The 20696-nt window shown below is 40.3% G+C and overlaps 1 protein-coding gene across 1 annotated transcript; it reads right to left on the reverse strand.

Moving 5' to 3' along the window:
- Window positions 1-1737: 1737 nt before the first annotated feature.
- LOC143695466 (citron Rho-interacting kinase-like) lies at window positions 1738-6647 on the reverse strand. The gene is made up of 6 exons (XM_077187944.1): window positions 6273-6647; window positions 5289-5390; window positions 4958-5100; window positions 4004-4097; window positions 2434-2637; window positions 1738-1899 (listed from the first exon to the last, which is right to left on the reverse strand). Exons 1-6 carry the CDS (start codon window positions 6510-6512, stop codon window positions 1738-1740), a joined length of 945 nt encoding a protein of 314 aa, XP_077044059.1. The 5' UTR covers window positions 6513-6647.
- Between the last annotated feature and the right edge of the window lie 14049 nt (window positions 6648-20696).

The following is a 20696-nucleotide window of genomic DNA, read 5'->3' on the forward strand; positions in this document are numbered from 1 at the left end:
TAATGTAAGTCTAAATCCTATGACCTCTTCCATCACCCATCTTCTCAAGCTGCCATTTCTCCAGCTAAACACCACTATCAGCAGAGGTCAAGATTAGAAAGAAGCCTTTAGCTTTTAGATAGCCCAGGTCAAACCTGACCCAGGTTTTGAACAGAATGACAGAAAAACTGCTCAAAAAAATCAGCACAGGGAGAACCACTACTGAGAGCAAAGCAATAGGTGATACATTGAATCTGCTGCTTGAAGCACAGACACTGCTGTGTTTTGTGCTAGTTACAGTGGGGGTTTATCAAGTATGAGGAATAACAACAAAATGAGGGGTCAAAACTGCATGAAACCTCCCAGTAGGTAGGTGTGGATATTACAGGCAATGATGATGCAATCTGCTGGCCAGTTGCAGACAGAAATGGGAGTTTTTTAAATCCCAAATGATTATTCCAACATTATAACCACACCAGGGCTGCCTAGTGGCTTGTCCATCAGCATCACTGCTGTCACACAAATTGGCAAAACGCTCCATTAACTCCTGCAGCTGGGTGAATACCAGACAGGCAATTGCCAAGGAAACACCAGAACATATGCTCACATGTCACTCTTCTCTCTATATCTGAGGTAACATGATATCAATGCAACACTAAATTCAGGAACAGAAACTGGTGGCTTAGGCAGGGCTCTAGGGAGAGAAGGCAGAGAGCACTGGGAAATGGATGCTAAAGTGATGAAAAGGGCTCGAGGCTCAATGGCTCTCAAAGGGCAGAAACAATGGAATTGAACAGAACAGCAGCTCCACAAGTTCAAAATTAATGAATCGACAGAAAAGTGAGCAAACAGTCTGTGGAGCTGACAGCTGAAGTGCTGAGATAGTCATCAAAAGTAGAAGCACTGGCTTAGCAATTTATCATGGAAAATGGAGCAGAATCATTCCCTTACAGCATATTTGACAAAAAACATAAGGCAGACATGTTGCTTGCCCAGATAATCTTACAGTCCAAATAATTTAAAATACTCTCCAACACAATCAGATCCCCATACAGAGATCACTGATGAACTGTGAAGTATTTGCTTTTGCCATGGAGCTGGTGCCTCAGTACTTCCAAATACCAAATTCCATTGCTTGCATAGTGTTATAAACAGTTTTCTGCATAGAGAATTATCTGGTTCACTGGTTTTGTTCTATTCCTGGTTGAATGAACAGATTTTTCACCCAAAAAAAAGCAGTAATACATTATCCCCATTGACTTTGACAAAAAGCTCCAATGGCCCTTATGGCCACAGACATTTCATCACCTGCTGGGACTACAAAAAATAAACCAACCTTAAGTAAAGTTGGTCCACAAGTAGCAAAAGAGAAACCTGAAGATACAACAAGAAAAGATGAAGCCAAAATTTAGCAAACTGAAGTGGGAAAGGCCTGAAAAAACATAGTGATGCCTTTTAATCTGAAGGACATGGAAAGGACCATTTTGATTTTCCAGTCTAGTGCCTGCAGTAATATGGCAATTCTATCAGGAATTCATGTGGAGTTTAATAAAACATCCTCCTACCTTACAATTTTTACCTGAGATGTTAACATAGCCTTTGCAAAAACCAAAATGAGCTGTTTTGTTAAAAACACCTGCTCCAGGAACCAGTCCTGTTTCATTAGGAATAATTCAGATCAAACACACTTTAATACTCATTGTATAACTTTTCCCAGTACCAAAAAACCCCGAAATTGTTTATAAATACAATTTTATTCTACTTACAATTACGGATATTGTTCCAGTCAATTTTAGAAAAAAATGGATGGCAGCAGAGATCCTCATAACCCAGCCTTTCCTTCTGCCCACAGAGCAGGCTCTGGATCAGGTCAAGAAAGTCACTGCTAACTTTGACATCCTCTGGGAACTTCAGAAATCTCTGCATTAGAAAGAAATGGATTTCTGCTCAGTAGGAAAACTGGCTCAGAACAGGAAGATTAAGTTTCATTATTCTGAGATATGTCAGGTACAAAGGATGAATATTTATAGCACACAAATAAAAGCATGGTGCATTTTATCCAAGTAGGCTTTTATATGCATTTACTGCAGTAAAGATAAGAACACAGGAACAACCATTCCCACCCAGGCAAATGGTATCCCAGGTCAGCATCTTATGCTGAACAATGGCCAATGGCACACACAAATGGAAGAGTAAAATAAGATATTTCCCCAGAAAATTCTCACAAACCTCCAAAGGGTGGGTCATAGAATTTTTTGAATTGGGAATGATGACACCTGTTACAAAAAAATAACTTGATACCTACAATACCTATATAAATACAACACAATGCATATATTCCAAATATTTGATGAACGTGACAAAGACACATCCATAAACTTTCATGTAAAGCTGAGAAAAACAGCCTTCAGTTGCAGCCTTTTTACTTGAGAACAGGGAAGGAGATCTCTCTACCTGGAAGTTCATGATGTTATTGAAAGTCTTTGCTGAAGTGCCTTCAGTGAAGGGAGACCTTCCATAGATCATTTCATAGGCAATGACTCCAAGGGACCACCAGTCACACTCAGGGCCATAGGAGGCTTTGCCATCCCCTCCCAACCCTGTCAGCATCTCTGGTGCCATGTAGTCAGGTGTGCCCACTGGGAGCCTGGCATTCACCTGGGAGCAAAGATAAACCAAGTGAAATTACAGCACTTTGTGTTCAATGGCATTAGTACCACCTTCTTGGTAATAAAACAAAGGTTTTATTTTCCCCCCCACCCTTTTTCTATTTTTTTTTTAACAAGATGTAATTTTCAGCCCTCCATGTGAATTTTAAGAAAGTAATTTTAACCAAAGCTGTTCAGCAAATAAGCACCAGGTTAAGGAAACCACTGATAAACAAAGGGAGCTATTTGATATAGTCAAATTATCAGAGCTAATTGTTTCTATAAAGTACAAACTGCTAAAGTAGAAAAGTAGCATCCCAAAAAGCACAGAAATATTAAACTGATGTTTGTTTTAAACAGCAAACATGCTCTGCTTCAACTAGTATTAACAGGGATATTATAGTTGAAATTTCAAAAATGGTCAAGTTCAGACAGAAATAATTCCTGCCCTCATTACATTCTCTGTCATCTTTTTACCTAGTGTTCATGAACAGCAAAGCACTAATATCTGAATTTCTGGACTGCTTAGAAAAGGTAAATCAGGAGCCAATGCTACAATCATTTTTGTACTGAGTGGCATAAAGAATGAAACAAAACTGCAGGGAGGCTAACACAAAAACCTATGAGTGACTGAAGTGATAGTGTGAAGAAAAAATTTCAAAGGAAAATGCAATGCAAAGAAGCACTGAAAATGTAAAAGCAAGGAAAACCAGGATATTAAGAATCACATTACAAAGAAAATGTTATGGAAAAATAAAAACTGTAAAACAAGACAGAAATATGGTGCAGAACTTCATGTTCTCACTTAGACACATTTAAATTTTAAAAATTTTCACTTGAAGTTGTGTGCAGTTAACAAAACTTACAAGCAACTTATAAAACACTCCACTGATTTAGATTTGATGCAGTACTTTGTGGTGAGTGAAGCCCAGAATATTTAAATGTGACTCATTTTGATCAAGAGCTCCCCAGTCTTCAAAATTATGAACTTAGTTACAACAGGCACAATTTTCATTCCAACTATAAATCCATGTCCCCTTTAAACACAGCATTGAACAGCTGTAAGAACCTGTAGAAGTATGATTTTGCATCCCAGTGCAGCACCATGAGAAAGGTAAAGGTAAGTCTGCTTTCTTGTGTATTAACATTTTAATAAGCAAATATGTATTTGCTGAGGGCTGAAGAAGATACTTGAGCTCATGCTTGAAAAGCCATTCACAAATGGAAAAATACAATTGTGAATAGATTCCATAGTGGGCAAGAAAGGCAGAAGGGAAGAGCAAGGTGTAATCAAAGAACAGATACCAAGTTAGTTTTTCTTTTTCAACTGGACTATCCAAACAAGGCACAGACAAAGTTTAAATCCACATTATTACCGTTTTGTTTACTGTCATTTTGGCAGCTGACCCAAAGTCCACCAGTTTAATGTGTCCTGTTCTGTCAATAAGAACATTTTCTGGTTTGATGTCCCTGTAGGCCAGAAGGAAGCAATCAGAACCTTTCCAGACCATTCCCTACTGGCACATCCAGATTGCAGGATATTCCTATTCAGCTATACTCAACCACATGCATAAAGCCTTTCAAGTGGGAGTCTTTTTCCAAAAATTGCCCTGTTTCCAAGCAAATATGGAAGTATTACAGCTCCCCTCATTTCATGGAAGGTTAATAATTATTGAGAGCAGATGAAAAGAGAAGGTGATTTTGCACCTTGACCACATTGTAACTGACTTGCAGTCAAGTATTTTATATTTTTCCTCCCAAACTCCCTCACAACTTATTCTGTACATCTTCCAAATTCAGCCAGTGACCTGGCACTAGAAAGCCACAGCCCATGCTCTAAGTGCAGCCACTACAAGCTCTTGGAACATAATATACTTGCTAACATTTCCACACCCTCAGAAGGGAAGAGCTTTTTTAAATACCAGTATGATTTGAAAATGCACACAGTAACTGTCGCCAAGCCCTGAGAGAAAACTCTGTGATATTTAACTACTCCAACATCCTATGCTGCCCTGTTCACCAATCAGCACACAACCATTTTTAACAATTACATTAATTCCCCATAGTATTTGGTGCCAAAAGCAGCAGTCCATGGAAAATATTTAAATTTTTTATAGTGCAACATTAAGGCTTCTTTTTACTGAGCCTCCAGAAAAATATATGTAACAATCCTTTCTTGATATTGGTCTGAACTTTACATCAAAGTTAATGCCCTGAGCTACAATTATAGTTGGGAATCTGATTAATTTTCTCATTTTGTCCTCTGACACAGCATGTGAAATACTGAAAGAGGCCAGAATACAGAAGCACCCAAAGGAGCCTTGACGTACCGGTGGACATAACCCATCTGATGGACACTGTGAATGGCCAAAACCAACTCTGCAAGGTAGAACTGCACCATGTTCTCATCCAGCTGGTCCTCATATCTGTTTAAGAGTGACAGCAAGTCCCCTCCAGGCTGATACTCCATAACCTACATACAATTTTAAAGGAACAGATATACAAGATATTCCATTCAACTCCCCAGTATGGCACGGGGCATATATCAAACAGTGCAGGAAAATGTACAGAAAACAAGCACATTTCAACCATCACATTATTCTTTAATAAACCAACAACAATGGTGTTCAGTAGAGGAGAAAATCAAAAACTAGGCATTACCAAGTAGAGATTTTTCTTGTCTTGAAATGCATACTGTAATTGTGGAATCCATGGACTGGTGCTCTGAGCTAATATGCTGCGTTCTTCCTCAAAAAATGACACCTACCAAAAAAGTGTTCAGTTACATCATGATGAGAGGGAGTCAGAATACATTATAATCCCCTAGTTTTAGAAAAACTTGGCACACATCACAAAAAAATTACACAGAAATTATTAAGTGCTGTTTCCTGAGCAAGTGCCATGTGAGGGGAGCACCATACTTTGCTTTCTTGTCAATCTGGGCCCCAGAAAGGGTAATTTTAGTCAGGCTCCATTTCTCCTAGCCACAAACAATGCTGAGGGCTATCAGGAGCAACCTTAGTGCACCATGTATTGGGAACAACTGATGCAGATATTGTATAAATTCATGAGGTCTCTCATGGAGTATCTCTGTCCTACTTGTCATCTCATGTCAGCAAAGATTAACTTCTGTTTCTCACCAAACTATGAGAACAACCTCCATTATCCCTTTTTTAAGTTTCCAAGTAACACATTTCTCAAGCTAGCGAGAGGCTCTCCATAAAAATCCAGTCACCACAGTTTGCCTTCACACCCACTCCTGACATTCTACTTCGCTCTTTAAAATAAAAAAAAAAAACCTTAATGAATAGATTGTCTGAAAATTCCAACCATCTTCAACAAGATCAATACTGATTCAGTGTTTTCATCATCTGTTTTTCTTTTTTTATAATTAGATGGGAAGCTCTTTACAACAAGGGCCATGTTTTGGTACCTGAGGATGGCACCTCACCCAACAGACCCATAGACTGTGATAATGACTTTTAAACACAGCAAAACTACTCACAAATTTATTGCTTCACTCAAATGTAGGATGAACTTTCTCAAGATATATTTTTAACTCAGTTCTAATAATAGTGACAGAAAGGAAGTGTTCAACAAATTGCAATTTATCCTCCTAGTCTCATAAGAGAAAAACATACGTACGTGCTCCTGTGCCAGCAAGGACTCCTTGCTCATCACCTTCATGGCATAGACATCACCAGTGACTTTCTCTCTCACTACTTTGACATCTGCAAAGTGACCACAGCCAACCACACTCTTTACTTCAAAGTCCTTCACACTGGGTTGCAGTTCCTTTAGTTCAGCGATAGCCTCTGCATCTATAAAAATAAAACACTTATTTTTACATTTGGCAACTGGCATTTTATAAAAAAGAGACAACATCGAAACTGGAGAATAAAATTAAAAAAGCTCCAGCAAACCAAAACCAAAAAAATCCCAACATTCAGTTCCAGATTCTCAAGAAATGTTAAATCTTTCCAGAATATGCTTCTTAAAAATAACAGCATGCATCAGAACTAGAAAAAGACTGTATCAATGCAGAGTTAAGTCTGAAATATGGTACATACAAAAGGATCAGGAAATGCTAAGACAGTTCCCATGGCAACCATAATTCTGTCCCATTCATAACATCAGAGGCTGAGAACCTCTTTGGTTCCTAATTTCTTTCCAGCCATCCTTTATCAACACAAAGTATATTCCCTAAACATGATGGCTTTAGCCAGCAAGTTCTAGTCCAAGGGCAGGGTTTGCTCCTCTGCCTGAGGGAGGCACCAGTCTATTGTCTAACAACCTACCAGAGGCATTTACTGCAGATATTCAGCTCCAGCTTTCCACTGACTAGTTCCAGCCAGCATGCACTGTGATAATCAGTCACTCATGGGAGATTGTTCTAAAAATTCTTCAAACTAGCAGAAAATTACTGTCTGCTAATAATAACTACAAACATTGGGTGGAATCATAACAGGGGGCACAACATGTTACTTGAAATCAAATGTCTTTCTGCTACATCTTAATGGAAAAATTGATGGAAATTTTCTTTGCTCTTCTCCAAAAGGATTCTGGGCACATTATCAATAAAATATTTACTCCTTTAGGACCTGTATTTCTGAAGCACAGAAATACTCTTTACAAGCTACACATGCAGAACTTGGGTAACACATGGAATCCAAAAGGTATTTTGAAAGAGCCAGAGATTACCAAGTTTCTCTCTCAAATCTTTTCTTCTCATAGTCACCACCCTGCTCTCAACTTCTGAGACCCTTCTGTGGTGCACACTCAGAGCTTTGCTGTAGCCAGTACTCACTTTCCAAGAAAGTACCTCTTCAAATATAAATACAGTACAGACTAAGAAGGAAGCACATTTGAGTCACAGCACTTCAAAAGCCACTTGCATTTGATCTTCTTGGACCTGAACAAATCCTTACCAAGATTGCCAAGATCCCCTTTGCAGAGTTGACTCTGCCAACAAAAAATCAGATGCTCAAAGTCCTGGGTTACAATCAAAGCAACTAAAGCATTACTCTAACATCCAGATTCTTAAGAAGTGTTTTATAAAGTGACACCTGAAAATTAGTGTAAACAAACTTACACTTCTTGACAAAGTTGCCAACATGTTTAATTTTCATTAAAGCAGGGTTTCTGCATTCTTCAAAAAGAACAAATAATGAATCAAGGATGCCTTCCCGGGAGAGAGGAGACATCTGCTGTTGAGTCACAAAGAGTGGCTTCCCCTGGAAAAAAAAAGCAGCAACAGCAGATGGAGTCTCAGACAACAATGAAAAGCCTCAAATCAATAACAGATGTATAGAGCAGATAATATATATCCATTTTAAAATCACTACTTCAGAAATTAGGCAAATGATACAGAAGTGTGAGGTAAATATATCAACTCACTATGACTATCTGTAATAGCTGCTACAGGTATTTTTCTTGTAGACAAAGCAATCTTTAAAGTTTCTTCAAAGCAACTAAACTACCAGTCTCAAGAAAGCTATGATTCAAATTTTAACAATTTATATCCTCCTGATGACTCTGATCTGACTGGCCTTTTCCTTGACACTGCATCATGCAGGTCTGTTCATGGTACAAACAATTGAAGAAATCAGCATCAACAGTAGCTCTGGAAGGAAAAGATGTTGGACCTCAGATGATGAAAAAGCAGCACCTTAGGTAAATTCATCTTAGGACAAACCCACAGCTCCTTCACTCATGAAAATTTGAAGATTACAGGGCACAGAAAGCAATATTCCATCTTTAAGTGGAAATAACTATCAGGCTAAAACATCAGCAGATGCACAAAACATAAGACCAGTTACTATCCACTGAATTTTGTGCAAACCAGGTGCACTTTGAACTTCACTTGGTCACCCCTTTCTTTTACCCTAAAGAACAACACAGGCATGGTTTCAGCATCCAAACAAGCAAAGCTGTATTTTGAGATCCTGGGGATGGAGAAGGACAAAACCAAGACCAGCTGCTCCCAGGCCAGATGTCCTTCACCTGAAAGAGCAGATTTAGCCGGGACACTCGGCTGGTGATGGGCTCCATTGGTCCTGCCTCGACCGGATTTCGGGCTCCACATTTAAACTTCAACATCTTTATAGCTTATCTCATTGAAACAAGCACCTGAAAAAGGGAACAGGGACATTCAGGAAGCACTTGGCTGGCTGACTCTAAGCAAAAAATATGGATGAGAGGAGATGGAATTTAAGTAACATCTACTTTTCCTCGGGGACAAAATTTATGTGTTTAAACACACCTGAAGCGCCCCAGCAATTAAAGTGGGGAGAAGCACAGAAGCAATTACATTGAAGAAGACCCTCAGAGACCATCCAGTGAGCGAACCCCACCGTGCCACCTTCCCTGTGGCACTCAGCACCTCAGCCAGCCTTTCCTTAAACACCTCCAGGGACAGTGACCCCACCACCTCGCTGGGAGGGCGCATAGCCCCCCAGACCCCGGAGGTTACAGCGGGCGGACCCCTCAGAGCTGCCCCATCCTAAGCCCCGGGTCCCTCTCAGAGCTGCCCCATCCCGAGCCCCGGGTCCCTCTCAGAGCTGCCCCATCCCGAGCCCCGGGTCCCTCTCAGAGCTGCCCCATCCCGAGCCCCGGATCCCCCTCAGAGCTGCCCCATCCCGAGCTCCGTTCCCCCCTCAGCGCCACCTGTTCCAAGCCCCGTTCCCCCTCAGGATCGCCCCGTTCCCGGAGCCCCCAAGGTCCCCTCGATCCCCGCGCGCGCCCCGTTTTTACCGCCGCCAGCGTTTGAACGGCGCGGTGGGCGTGGGGCTCCTGACGTCACTTCTGGTACCGCGACGCGGGCCAATCGCAGGCCGGCGGGGCCGGAAGCCCTGCCCAGGTGTGGCCCCAGCCCCGTGAGGGCGGGAGCGGCCGCGGGGCTCTGAGGGGAGCCTGAGGGGACCCTGGTGCGGCGGGGCTTCCCCAGCTCCGGAGGGAGCTCAGGAGGGCCTTCGGACACCGCTGGCGCTGCCCTGCCCTCACGGGTTTGCTCGCGCTTGTCGTGTATTTCACGGTTTTTTGTTTGTTTGTTTATTTTCCTGTGCCGCATCTTAAAAGGGAAAAATGACTCATTCCCAGTGGTTCTAAGTGAAGCTGGCTCAACCCTACCCTAGACGTCATAGTTGGCAGTAGCTGCTGCCAGGTAGGGCAGCCAGAGGGGAAATGGAAAGGTTTTCAGAAGCTTTAAATTTCCTTCTGCAAAATGCTTGCCTGACCTTTATGACCCTTTCTGTACGGCCGTTTTATTCAGATACAGGGTGATTAACTTTAAAGTGAGGCAGTGGTGAAAGGCCTTTAGCTCGGCAGCCCTGTGTCGGTGAGGCCTCATCAGAAGGTGCAGTGGGGTGCGGGATGACCTTGTGTGAGGAGGGACCCGATGGATCCGTGCGGAGATGTCCGTGGGACATCGGCAGGGAGCACTGCTGAGACCTGGAGGCATCACAGGGGTGCAAAACACAGCCCCTTGTTCGACAGTGTCGGGGCAAGATTTAATCTGGTAACAGAAATCTCCGTGACGTGGTCCTTAAAAATAATCATGTCGCTGTGAGTGATATAAAATAAGATAGCTTGCCGTCTTACATTCATTTTAATGATGCTAATACTAGTTTGGCATCCTGCTGATCAAGTAATGCACTCATGGATTTATTACATTTGACTTCCTACAAATCATTTTACCTTTCACCTTCCCCAGTCCACCCCTGGAACACTGACAGATTTGTGGTGTATTTCTCATCTGAAACTTACATAGCTGGGTTCATTTCAAGTTACAAAATGTGAAAGAGTTTTTAAAATCTAATTTATTGTCCACTACCTGCACTGCCAGTTTGGTTTTGGACTCCACTCAGGACACTGTGACTGGCTGTGTCTCATCCACATCCGCATTTCCCAGGGAGATCAGCTCTTAAATAGAAATGCAGTAAAGAGCTTCCTGTGCATGAACTGGGCAATTGCCATGGTAGTGCATTTCAGTGAAATGCCACATCCTGCCCTGATACTGGAGCCCTACCATGTCTAAAGGTGCTCTACTCTAGATTTTGAACAAGTCTGCCATCCAAACTAAGAGACCTTCAGGCTCCTCTGTCCAGCCTGTCTCCTCAACAAATATCATTAACCCCCTCTGTTTTAACTGCCAGAATTACTGTTAGACATCCCCACTGTTTCTAATTCCACTGGGGATATCACCATATCTGCACATCAGTTTGGATTTAGAAAATGGGGGCAGCAGAAGACCTGGGTTGTCCTTCTGAACAGCTCAGTTCTCTGTTGGGTTCAAATCACAGGGTGTGGCTGATTCTCCCTCCCTCCTCTCTGCAGGGTGCTGTGGAACAGCTCATCCACGCTGGGAGAGGACATGGCTCATTAAGGGTCCCATCTCATGTACATGAATGCTCCCCTTTCCCTTCAGAACATGAACACACAATATCCCAAATTTAACTAGCCAGGTGAGCTGCTTGGCTGGACCACGGGCCTCTCTCAGCTGCCCAACAGGTTCAGCAATAGCATCAGTTTACTGATTTACAGTAAATTAATTTATAATTCATTTTTCCAAATAAAGATTATTTTTGAGTGTTTGCAAGCAAAGAAGCTGGCTCTTAAAACCCTTTGGGACAGATAGAGTTTTCCTCATCATTTAGGTGAGGACTCAAGTTAGATTAGTTCCCTTTAAGAAGGGCTTTAAATGCATATTTTGCTAGAAGCAGCCATGTGATTCAAGATCACATACTGGTTTTTTTCCTTCTTTGTTGCTTTGTAACAGACTTAGGTAAACAGGAAAAGTCTAGCAGCAAAATAAAATAGTAGTATAAAAATGCAGTTGCACTAGAACTGTTATCAAATGCTAAGGAAACAACTGAAGTGGCAGATGAGGAGAGGAGAAAGAAAAACCCTGAAGTTTCAGTGCTAACACCTCAGTACCCATTTCTACTGTCTCAGGTAAAAAAGAAATACATACCTGTTCTGAAGAACACATATTTTCTTATTGTTTAAGTTGATGATCTGAAGCCTTCAGAGTGAAAGTGATGATTCCTTCCTACCTTTGATATTTTTATCAAGAGGAATCATAGTGCACCAGTCCTTTGTAACAGCCAAATTATCACTCCTTGAACTTGACAGCTGCTCCTGGGTACAACCTCACTGAACTGGAAGGAGCAGCAGCAGACCTGCAACTGTACAAAGCAAGGGCTTATTCCTACTATTAAATTAATAGGTTGTTCAAAAGTGCAACAGAATAAATAGCACTGTGATTTTCCCTAAGCAGGTCCCAATATGGTGCTCAACATGTTTTGACATCTCACCATGCACTGAATTGGTTACCATCTGTTTGACATTATTTTATTATAAGAGTAGGGGTTTCCCTTTGTTTCCTTGGCCCAAATTCTCCTCCCTCATGCTGCTGCAAGGTGACTGTTCCCAGGATTGCTTGTCACAGTAACATCCTTCAGGCTTGCCTGAGGTCTAAGATACCCCATAAATGGAGAAGTAAACGACCAGGCAGGCAGGTACTCCAGGTTTTTGCCAAGAGCCTGGTGCTCAGATCCTCATCCTAACTAACCTCACCATATTTTAATGGGCACAGAGCTGCCAAGTCCCCCCCAACACCATCTGGCTGTGAACTTCTGTATTTACAGCAGCATTACTTGGAAATCTCTTCATCTGTGGAGCACTGAGCACTGGTGGCTGTGCCCAAGGTGCTAATTAATGAATTCATATATGCTCAGAAAACAATAAACAGGGCTTGTGCTGTCACAATGCTAAGAGCTAAGGATGACCAACAAATGGGGTTTTGTCCTACCTTGCAAATCTTTCCAGCTCTGCTCTTTCCAAATTGTGATGCTGCACATGCAGATGGGTCTGCAGCCAAGGCTCCCAGGGGATGTGGATGCCAGGAATAAATCATGCTCTTCAGCAAGGCCTTTACCATAGCTAATCTGTATGTCAATCTATAATTCTACATGAAAACAAAAAATGAATTTGCCTTTATCAGCTCTATCCCTTCCTCTAACTCACCAATATTTAAAAGAGCTTGTAATGAACCAAGGTCTTTCTTCAGCCCTAGCCCTGATCACACCTGGGTTACCACTGCCTGTTCCAAAATAAAGGGTTTAACTTGGCTGACTCCAATGCTCTCATAAACCCTTGTTTAGTGTAGCTCTCCCACTGCTTAAAGGGACCTAAATAATCCTTAGATTCCTGACACATTTTGTTCCACTTTCTTTTCCCAAACTATCCAACCTGACATAATAGTCATTCACACTTACAGGGGATAGGAATATTTGCAAAACACAGATTTGGGAAGAAGAGTTATGGAAGAGGTAAGTAAATTCCTTATCAAAGATATGAAGGCAAAGAGAAATAATCACCAGGAAAACAATTACTTTGTCTTTCCTTCTGCAGTATTTTTAATTTCCTCCTGAGAATTTTTGGAAAACGACCACTCTGCTGTCATCCTCCTGGGATAAGCAAAAAGGAAATGAAACTTCAAAATACCTGAAAGGCAGTTTGGTGTTTCTTCCATAGACTTTCACTAGAAGGTAGGCACAGAGATAATATTCTTCAAGGTTATTTTGACTAAAATATTAAAAGTCTTTTTTATTTGTATTAGTAATATGCTAATAATTGTATTATACAAATGCTAATGTTCACTGGGTTTTTTTATGTATTGCTTCTATTTTCTTTATATTTACAGAAGTAAAATCCATTAAAACAGTTTTTAAAACAGTTTTTAAAACACAGGGCCTTCCTATTAGATACATAGTTGTCATCTCTCTTTTGATTTATTCATAAAAATGCAAACAGACATATGTGATGATGCTCTTCAGACCAAATCCCAGTTCTGAGGGTTCCTCATTCCAGCACACACTGCTCAGTTGTGACCACACTCTCCTAACACAGCCATATGTTGAATTTCCCTGTAAGCCAAAACATAATCATGATAAATTTCTGGTGTGACCAAAATGAAATAGTAACAGAACTGGGTCACTAAGAATCTTTCTTTATGTGCAAACTGAGCATTTAACCTCATGAAAGTGAAGTGCTTTTTTTAATCCTAATTGTCTTCTACATTTTTTTTTTCATATTTAGCCTAAAACAAATCCCTCATTACTTTCCAGAGAAATAATTTATTAACTTGCAGATGCAGTGAAAAGCAAATGATATTTTAGATATCTCAGCTTCAGGCTTGCTTTGTGCTATCAGAGGAACATCCCTGATTCCACAAAAATGATTTTATAGAAAGCAATTTATTAAACCTCACAATCTGTCAAGAGACATGAATATTGATGTGTTCACATTAACATCTCCTGGAGCTGCTGAAAACTGAATTTGTCATGACTTAATGGGAATTACATGTTGCACAGCAACAGGTGACAGGAGCTTAATTAAAGCAAACCTGATAAAGTAGCTGAGCCATTATAAAAAAATGTTTTGTTTTAAATGTCCTAAAGAACCACTTGCATGTTTTCATTGATGGGAAGGGAAGGCAACTTTGGTTTACAAGATAAAACCTAGAACAGGACAGGTGCTGCTTATCAGATGGCAACTGCATCTAACATAACTCTCAATTATTCTGGAATTTAGGTAGAATAATCATGTAAAAATGGCCATACCCAGTTATATTTTACTTAGATTCCAAAAGAAGAAAAGAACAGCAATACCTGTATGGTGAAGAGACAGAATTCTTTTGAGAGCACAATTAAACTTATTATTAAAATTTAATCATATGTTGCTCCTAGGGTGAATTAATTCTAGATGTTCAGAGCAGGACTCTTTTCTTTGCCTTAAATCAACAAATCCACAGAAAAGACATCCTTTCCTCAGCTACAGCAATAATTTCCTTGTTTGTGGGATTGGGCATCAGTGCCCAGGTATTTTGTTACAAAAACAAATATACCATCAGACTGAAGTATCAAAATTAAGTATAAAATAGATTAAATAAAATATGTCTGTTAAAATGATGCCAGCTATTTAAAAGAAAACAAACCCAGTCCTTACTAACTCTAATGATTAAAGATACAGAGGTAGACTTGGATTCTTGGTGTAATTGAACTTGGAATAAACTCTGTCTTTTTCCTTTGAAGATTTATTCCAAAAGTTCCAGTAACCACTAATGTGTGCTCTGCAGCCCTATGGCATAGTGGGCAGCGGGAACAGGGTAAAAAAGCACAATAGTAGCACTTTGTGCAGAGTATAAATAAAAGCAGCAGATGAGGCCATGACAGTTTTAATGTCAAAGGACTCTTCCAGGTGAGACTAAAAGAAATCTGGATTTGATTGCCTGCCTGTTTTTCAATCTGGAATCACGATTTTGGTACCTCCTGGATTGTGGATGTTCTTGCTCTGAGTGGGTGCGTTCGTTCCTGTCCCGAAGAGCTCGGCAATGACAGCCTACATGTTACTTTATTTAATCCTTCTAGAATTAGTTCTATAATGTTTGCTTGGAGGCCAGGAGATATTTTACAGTCACTGTGGTGGGATTCTCATTTTTAAACAGCTTTTCCCTGTTAAGAATTGTGATGAATGCATGATTAAGAAATAACACTGACAAACAGTGAAGTATTTTAAGGTTCATAAAGGAAGTGAATGACAATTTCTGGCTGCTTTGGAGGTCGCTGCATGGTGAAATTGCTTTTTTTGGAGTGCTCTTCACCATTTCTCATGGTGATTGGCCTGCCTCACATTGTTTTTTCACACTTTGAAATTTCCTTTACTACCTGGAAAGAAAAGGCTCCAAACCCAGTATATTCTTCCTCAAAAAAAAAAAAAAAAAAAAGGAAGGTGGGAAGTTGTTGCAATGGTGCAATGCTCATGGTCTGCCAAGGAATTGCATTTTGCCATTTTTAGCCAAAGGCTGGATACAAAAATACAAATCTTGAAAGAGGAATGGAAATTCCATGTGAAAGAGTTTCTGTAGAATAAACATTTCCTGAATAAAAAATGGCTTTAGGCTGCTTTTCCCCCTGTGTTTTTAAAGTACTGAAGGTCGACTTTTGTTTTGAAAAGAACTTTTTAATGAAAGGTGGGATTATGCTACTAGTTCAAATTCCTCTATAATTGAATTATAGAGGTATTAAGGTAGAATATTTTCTTCTTTGTATTCCTCTCACCACTTAGCCCTCCAGTTTTCCTCAGAGCAATGGATCTTGTGTATTGCTTCTGCGAAATTTGAAATGGATCAGATGCAGCATTAATGAGTTCTGCCAGTGGATGAGAACAATTAGTATCAATTAGTCCCTTGGAAATGAGGGGAAGGTGCAGACTTGGCACACCCTACATCTTAAAGCTTTTAAGCATGAAGCAGAAAGTAGTCAGCTTTTCATACCAAAGAGCTATCAATAAAAGCCTAACAGCCAACCTCAAAATGACAAAAACCAGCAATAACTAAAATAAATAATTTTCTTTAAAACTTATCTTAAGTAATTTTTATTTGTTAACAACCAGCTACCACTTAAAATCCTCCAGAAAACAGCATTTAAATCAGTGGAGGAGTCTGTGTTCTGCATCAACCTATTCCTCCATGAACAGATACTACAAAAGAAAGATTATTTAGAATACAAGATGCTGGAATAAAAGAGATTTGCACACAGGCTGCATAGTTTGTTGCACCTCTTTCTTCTCTATGTTCCCCTGCTTTCATTTTGATGCCTTTCAGTATCCCAGCCTCAAAAGATGATCTATCATCTAGTTCCTGTGAATAAGAACTGCTACTTCTCTCTTAAAAAGGGTTCTTTAAATCCTACTTGTTTTCTGGAATTCAGCTCCAAACTGAGCCAGAGGCAGAGCCAGGAAATGCTGGCAGCGGTGTTCAACAGCTGTGTAGAGTCTGCAAAAGTCTTCCCCCTTTATATGCAGCCTCTTGGGGCAAAAAAATGCTATTCCACATTCAGAAATAGCCAATGAAGAGGCTGATCCAAGGTATTTCTAAACAGTGAAGGTGCAGGAGCAAGGCTGCCTCCCCCTGTCATTGCCTGCCCAGCTGTGATGTGAGAGAAGGACACACAGCCCCCACTGCATCATTCAGCAGTACCAACACACCAGAAAATGGCAACTCCTAAAGAGCATTTTTCTTTTCATGCCTACCAAGTCATTTGTAAAGGGCCATTTCTGCCCAAGCTGCATATAAATCCTAGGTTGTTAGTGGATTGCTGCTCTCTGGCTTCCTGTGCACAGAGCTCTGTGCCAAAACCGGGGCTCTGCAGGACCTCAGCCATAAAGAAGAGAATGATCAATAAGGCTGGGCAGGCTGTGACGCTCAGTGACAGATCGGCACTGCCTCTACGGCTGCATTTGAGTTTGGACTAAAATAGTGAACAGCGCAGTTGCAAGGGAAAAGGAGTCATCTGCTTCTTATCTAATGTGTAATTCAAAAATTCCTATAATTGATCTTCATTGACAGTTTTTGCAAGCTCACTCACCCACACTGCACATATTGTGCTTCCTGACATAATTCCCGACATAGACGATGATATTTCAACAGAGGAAGCTTGCTAAATCAGGTCAAACAAAATAAAGCATTAGAATGTGCTGCAAGTCCTTGCAGCTGTCTGTCTTTTCACTCTTTCCTCCTTATTCCCACCAAAAAAATACAAAACAAAACAAACAAAACCCACAAAACAACAACAACAAAATGCACAAAAAACAATACAAAACCAAATACTGGTAACTTTGTAATGGGCTAAAAATACAAAATTCAGCTTTGTTAAATGTTGATAGGCTTTTTTTGAATTAAAATACATTATTTTCTCCCAAGATGCTGGACTATTACTGTTGATCAGACATAACTGCCAGTCTTTTATTGCTTCCACATGGTTTAATTTTCCCTGGAAGTGTCATATATATTCTAATGATCTGCTGAATTAAAAGAATTCTAAATTGGTTCCCAGTTGATGAGATGGTGTTTCTGAGATAGGACAATAAAGGGCATTTTCTCTCACAGACAAACACAAAAATTCAGGAGGTGATAATGGTCCTCAGGTGTCTGAAAGAGCAATACATAATTTCAGAGCAACACAAACAATAGATGCATTTTCCATTTACAATGACTGTAAATAAAGAGGAACATAATGTTTCTGTTTTATAAACACAATCACTGGCCTAGGCAGCATTCTCCAATTACTCAAACTGCTCCTATTCTTCAAAAATTGAGATAGAGGAAGGGTTCAACAGACTAACAACTAATAGATACAATAAATGGTAGCAGAAAGCCAGACGAGTTCAATAGAAGCATGTTAGAATAATAGATACAAAAGGCTGGCACTGGGGAACCTCATCTTAATCTCTATAAATACATCTCCAGCTTTTAAAATAAAACATTTGAAGTGCAGAGTGAGGCACTTTTCCATAGAGGTAGATTCCTTTATTCCAGCTTCTTTTTCCAACTCTAGTTGCTAGTTCTATAGCAGTTGAGAGATGATTCCCATAAATCACCTCCCTGACCCACAGGCCTTTCCCCCATTGGCTGGAGGTGGCTCTTAGGCTGTGCTGCTGAATGATTTTCCAATTTCTGGTGGCTATAGCACTGCAGGTTATTTATGCTACAACTTATTGAGCTGAAAAGTCATCAGGAGAGAAAGAGAAGCAACCAAGGGTGACGCATGTACAGACACACTAAAAATAACAGCAAGCTCTTACCTTTCTTGCCCACAGCAAGTTCCCAGGAGGCTTCTGCACTGGACAGGGATGTTGGTGTGCTTCAAAAAGTGAGACAATATTTCCTGAACTCTGCAGACATATCATGTTTTGTGCAAGCATCTCCTTTTTCCCACTGAGTAAGTTCTGAAACACTCAACAAACAAAAACACTTGAAGGGCAAACCCATAAATATTTCAGCAAGTTGTGTATAGGTTTGGAGTTAAATAACTGGAGTAAAACTGACACAGTGTGTATTTTATACTGAGTAGCACAAAACTGACCCAGGGAGTAACAAGGATTATGAAGCAGACAGTGGAATGGAAAGCCATACAGGCTCTTCTGCAAGGATATTCAATAATGGAATGTTTGGAAGGTAGTTGCTGCCTCTGTTTTTTGGCCTTCACTGAAATGTCTTCATTTAAGTGTAAATTTGGGGAAGCAAAACTCATCTGTCTATATGATGGGTTTATATGAAACACTGAGTGAAAATAAAAACTAAATTCTTCACATAAGGCTACATCTGACACCGACTTAGAAGAGAATTACTTAAATAGGAAAAAACATCCTAAGATATACTTTTAATATCACAGTGTTACTGAAAGAAGCCAGATACACAAATAAGTGGCAAGCTAACCCGCAGCACTGAAATAATGTACAAAATATTATTTTTTATGACTTTTCCCTTCCTGCTCAACAAAGCTGATTTCATATCATTCTAGGCAGGCAAAGGTGTGAAGCTTTATAAAATAACCTGATCTCCAAGAGAGAGGAGAATCACAGACCAAAGGGCATTCAGCCAAACCCAGAGCCTGGATTGCTGTGGATTTTATCAGTCTCTACATCCAGGATGAAAGGCCATTGAGCAAGAAAAATATGCACCAAATCTTCCTATCTTTTGACAACAGCATGCCAATGTATTCATTGATCCCAGTGAAGAGTATCTGGCTCCCTTTTTGTCACATCACTGCCTTCACACACCCCATGGGAGACATTGGCTGTGAACTCACACCAAGCCTGCACTAAATGTTCATAAATGTCATTCCCAATGCAACTGAGCTCACCCTGCCCCTGCAGGCACAGAATGCTGTACAGCAAAATGCAAAAATGGGAAACAAGAATAGAAGGCACTTTATTAAGGTAATGTTCACATCTTAATTTCACCCCCATATAGATAATGTGTGGGTGAATATTAGATTTAAGCAGTTAGCTTAATGCTGAATATTTTAGTGACAAATATGGTCTATGCACTTCCTAAAATGTCTAGAAGTATGCAAAGGAATAATATGGGAAAGGCAGGATAGAAAGAGAAAGGAAACTTTTAATCTTAAGGTTTATTTTTAGGTGATCTATTGAATGAAGGTTTGGCTTTTCCTTAGAACACCCACACCCCTGCAGCAGAGCAAAGATTCTGATGAATGTGATACCCAGAGTATCACAGCTTTCTCCATGGTTGTTTTTTTCATATAATGCAGTCAGTTAATTAGATCTCCTCTGATCAATCATTGAATTACTGCTTCAAAAGGCATTATGATATGATGAGAGTGCCTCGCAGCAGTTAAACACTTTGATTTTTCTGTCCTAACACATTTACAACTGATGTCAACTAGGTCCTCCCAGCAGGAATAAAGAAATACTTTTTTAAATTACAAGAATAATTTATCTCACAATTTTAAATCTAAAAAAAATTACTGTAAAGTGGACCAGTAAAATTACTGTAATATGGATTCATTCTCTCCATTGGTCCTTTCTAGTATTTAAGACCAATTTCTTTCATGTTTTCCATGTTGCTTATGTTTTGATCTCAAGCCCTCTGGAGCATCAACCTTCTCTCTTGCTCTTGTTCTCTTCAGCTGTTTTATACCATCACTGTTATATATCTGTGACTTCACCTGTGTTACAGCAGCTCCTTCCTTGATCCTTGGGAGTCTGACTCAAAAACCAAAGCAGTGTAGCCATTCCAAAGAGATATTGACAGGAACTCTTTTGTTTTCCTTTTGTGACTTGGCTCTTGAAGAGGAACTCAGATCTAAGGGTTGGGACTGTAGGTCACAACTCAATCACGAGATTTGCATGCCTTGGCATTGGGGACTGTTGGCAAGTTACTGCCTTGGCTTCTCCTCATCCCTCTGTGAAAGGGGAGCAGGGATTACAGGACAATGTCACCCCTAGAGTTGCCTCATTATGGTTTCTGTGAAGAGCTTTGAACTCCTGGAAAGCAGACAGTACAGGGAGGGGTGGTGTGTAGTTTTGGGAAAGGTCTGGTTTTGCTCCCTCTCCAAAAGCAGATGCCATGTGCCACATCCAGGGATCTTTGCACAGTGCTGTACAGAGTTATGCTTGCAGTAAAACAAGAACATAAAGAAGCTTTCTACATTCTGCTTTTGTTTGTGATTCAAGTTCCCAAATGGGGCAAAAAAAGATACA

Source organism: Agelaius phoeniceus, chromosome 18 (genome assembly GCF_051311805.1).
Source record: "Agelaius phoeniceus isolate bAgePho1 chromosome 18, bAgePho1.hap1, whole genome shotgun sequence".
Taxonomy (NCBI): Eukaryota; Metazoa; Chordata; class Aves; order Passeriformes; family Icteridae; genus Agelaius; species Agelaius phoeniceus.

Excerpts from the sequence above, each read along its gene's own strand:
- LOC143695466 (XM_077187944.1), bottom strand. The coding sequence starts at position 6,512 with ATGTTGTCTCTTTTTTATAAAATGCCAGTTGCCAAATGTAAAAATAAG. Across the intron at positions 4,098-4,957 it reads CAGATGGGTTATGTCCACCG|GGACATCAAACCAGAAAATG; the intron begins GTACGTCAAGGC and ends TCTGGCCTACAG. Across the intron at positions 1,900-2,433 it reads ATAACATCATGAACTTCCAG|AGATTTCTGAAGTTCCCAGA; the intron begins GTAGAGAGATCT and ends TTTCTAATGCAG.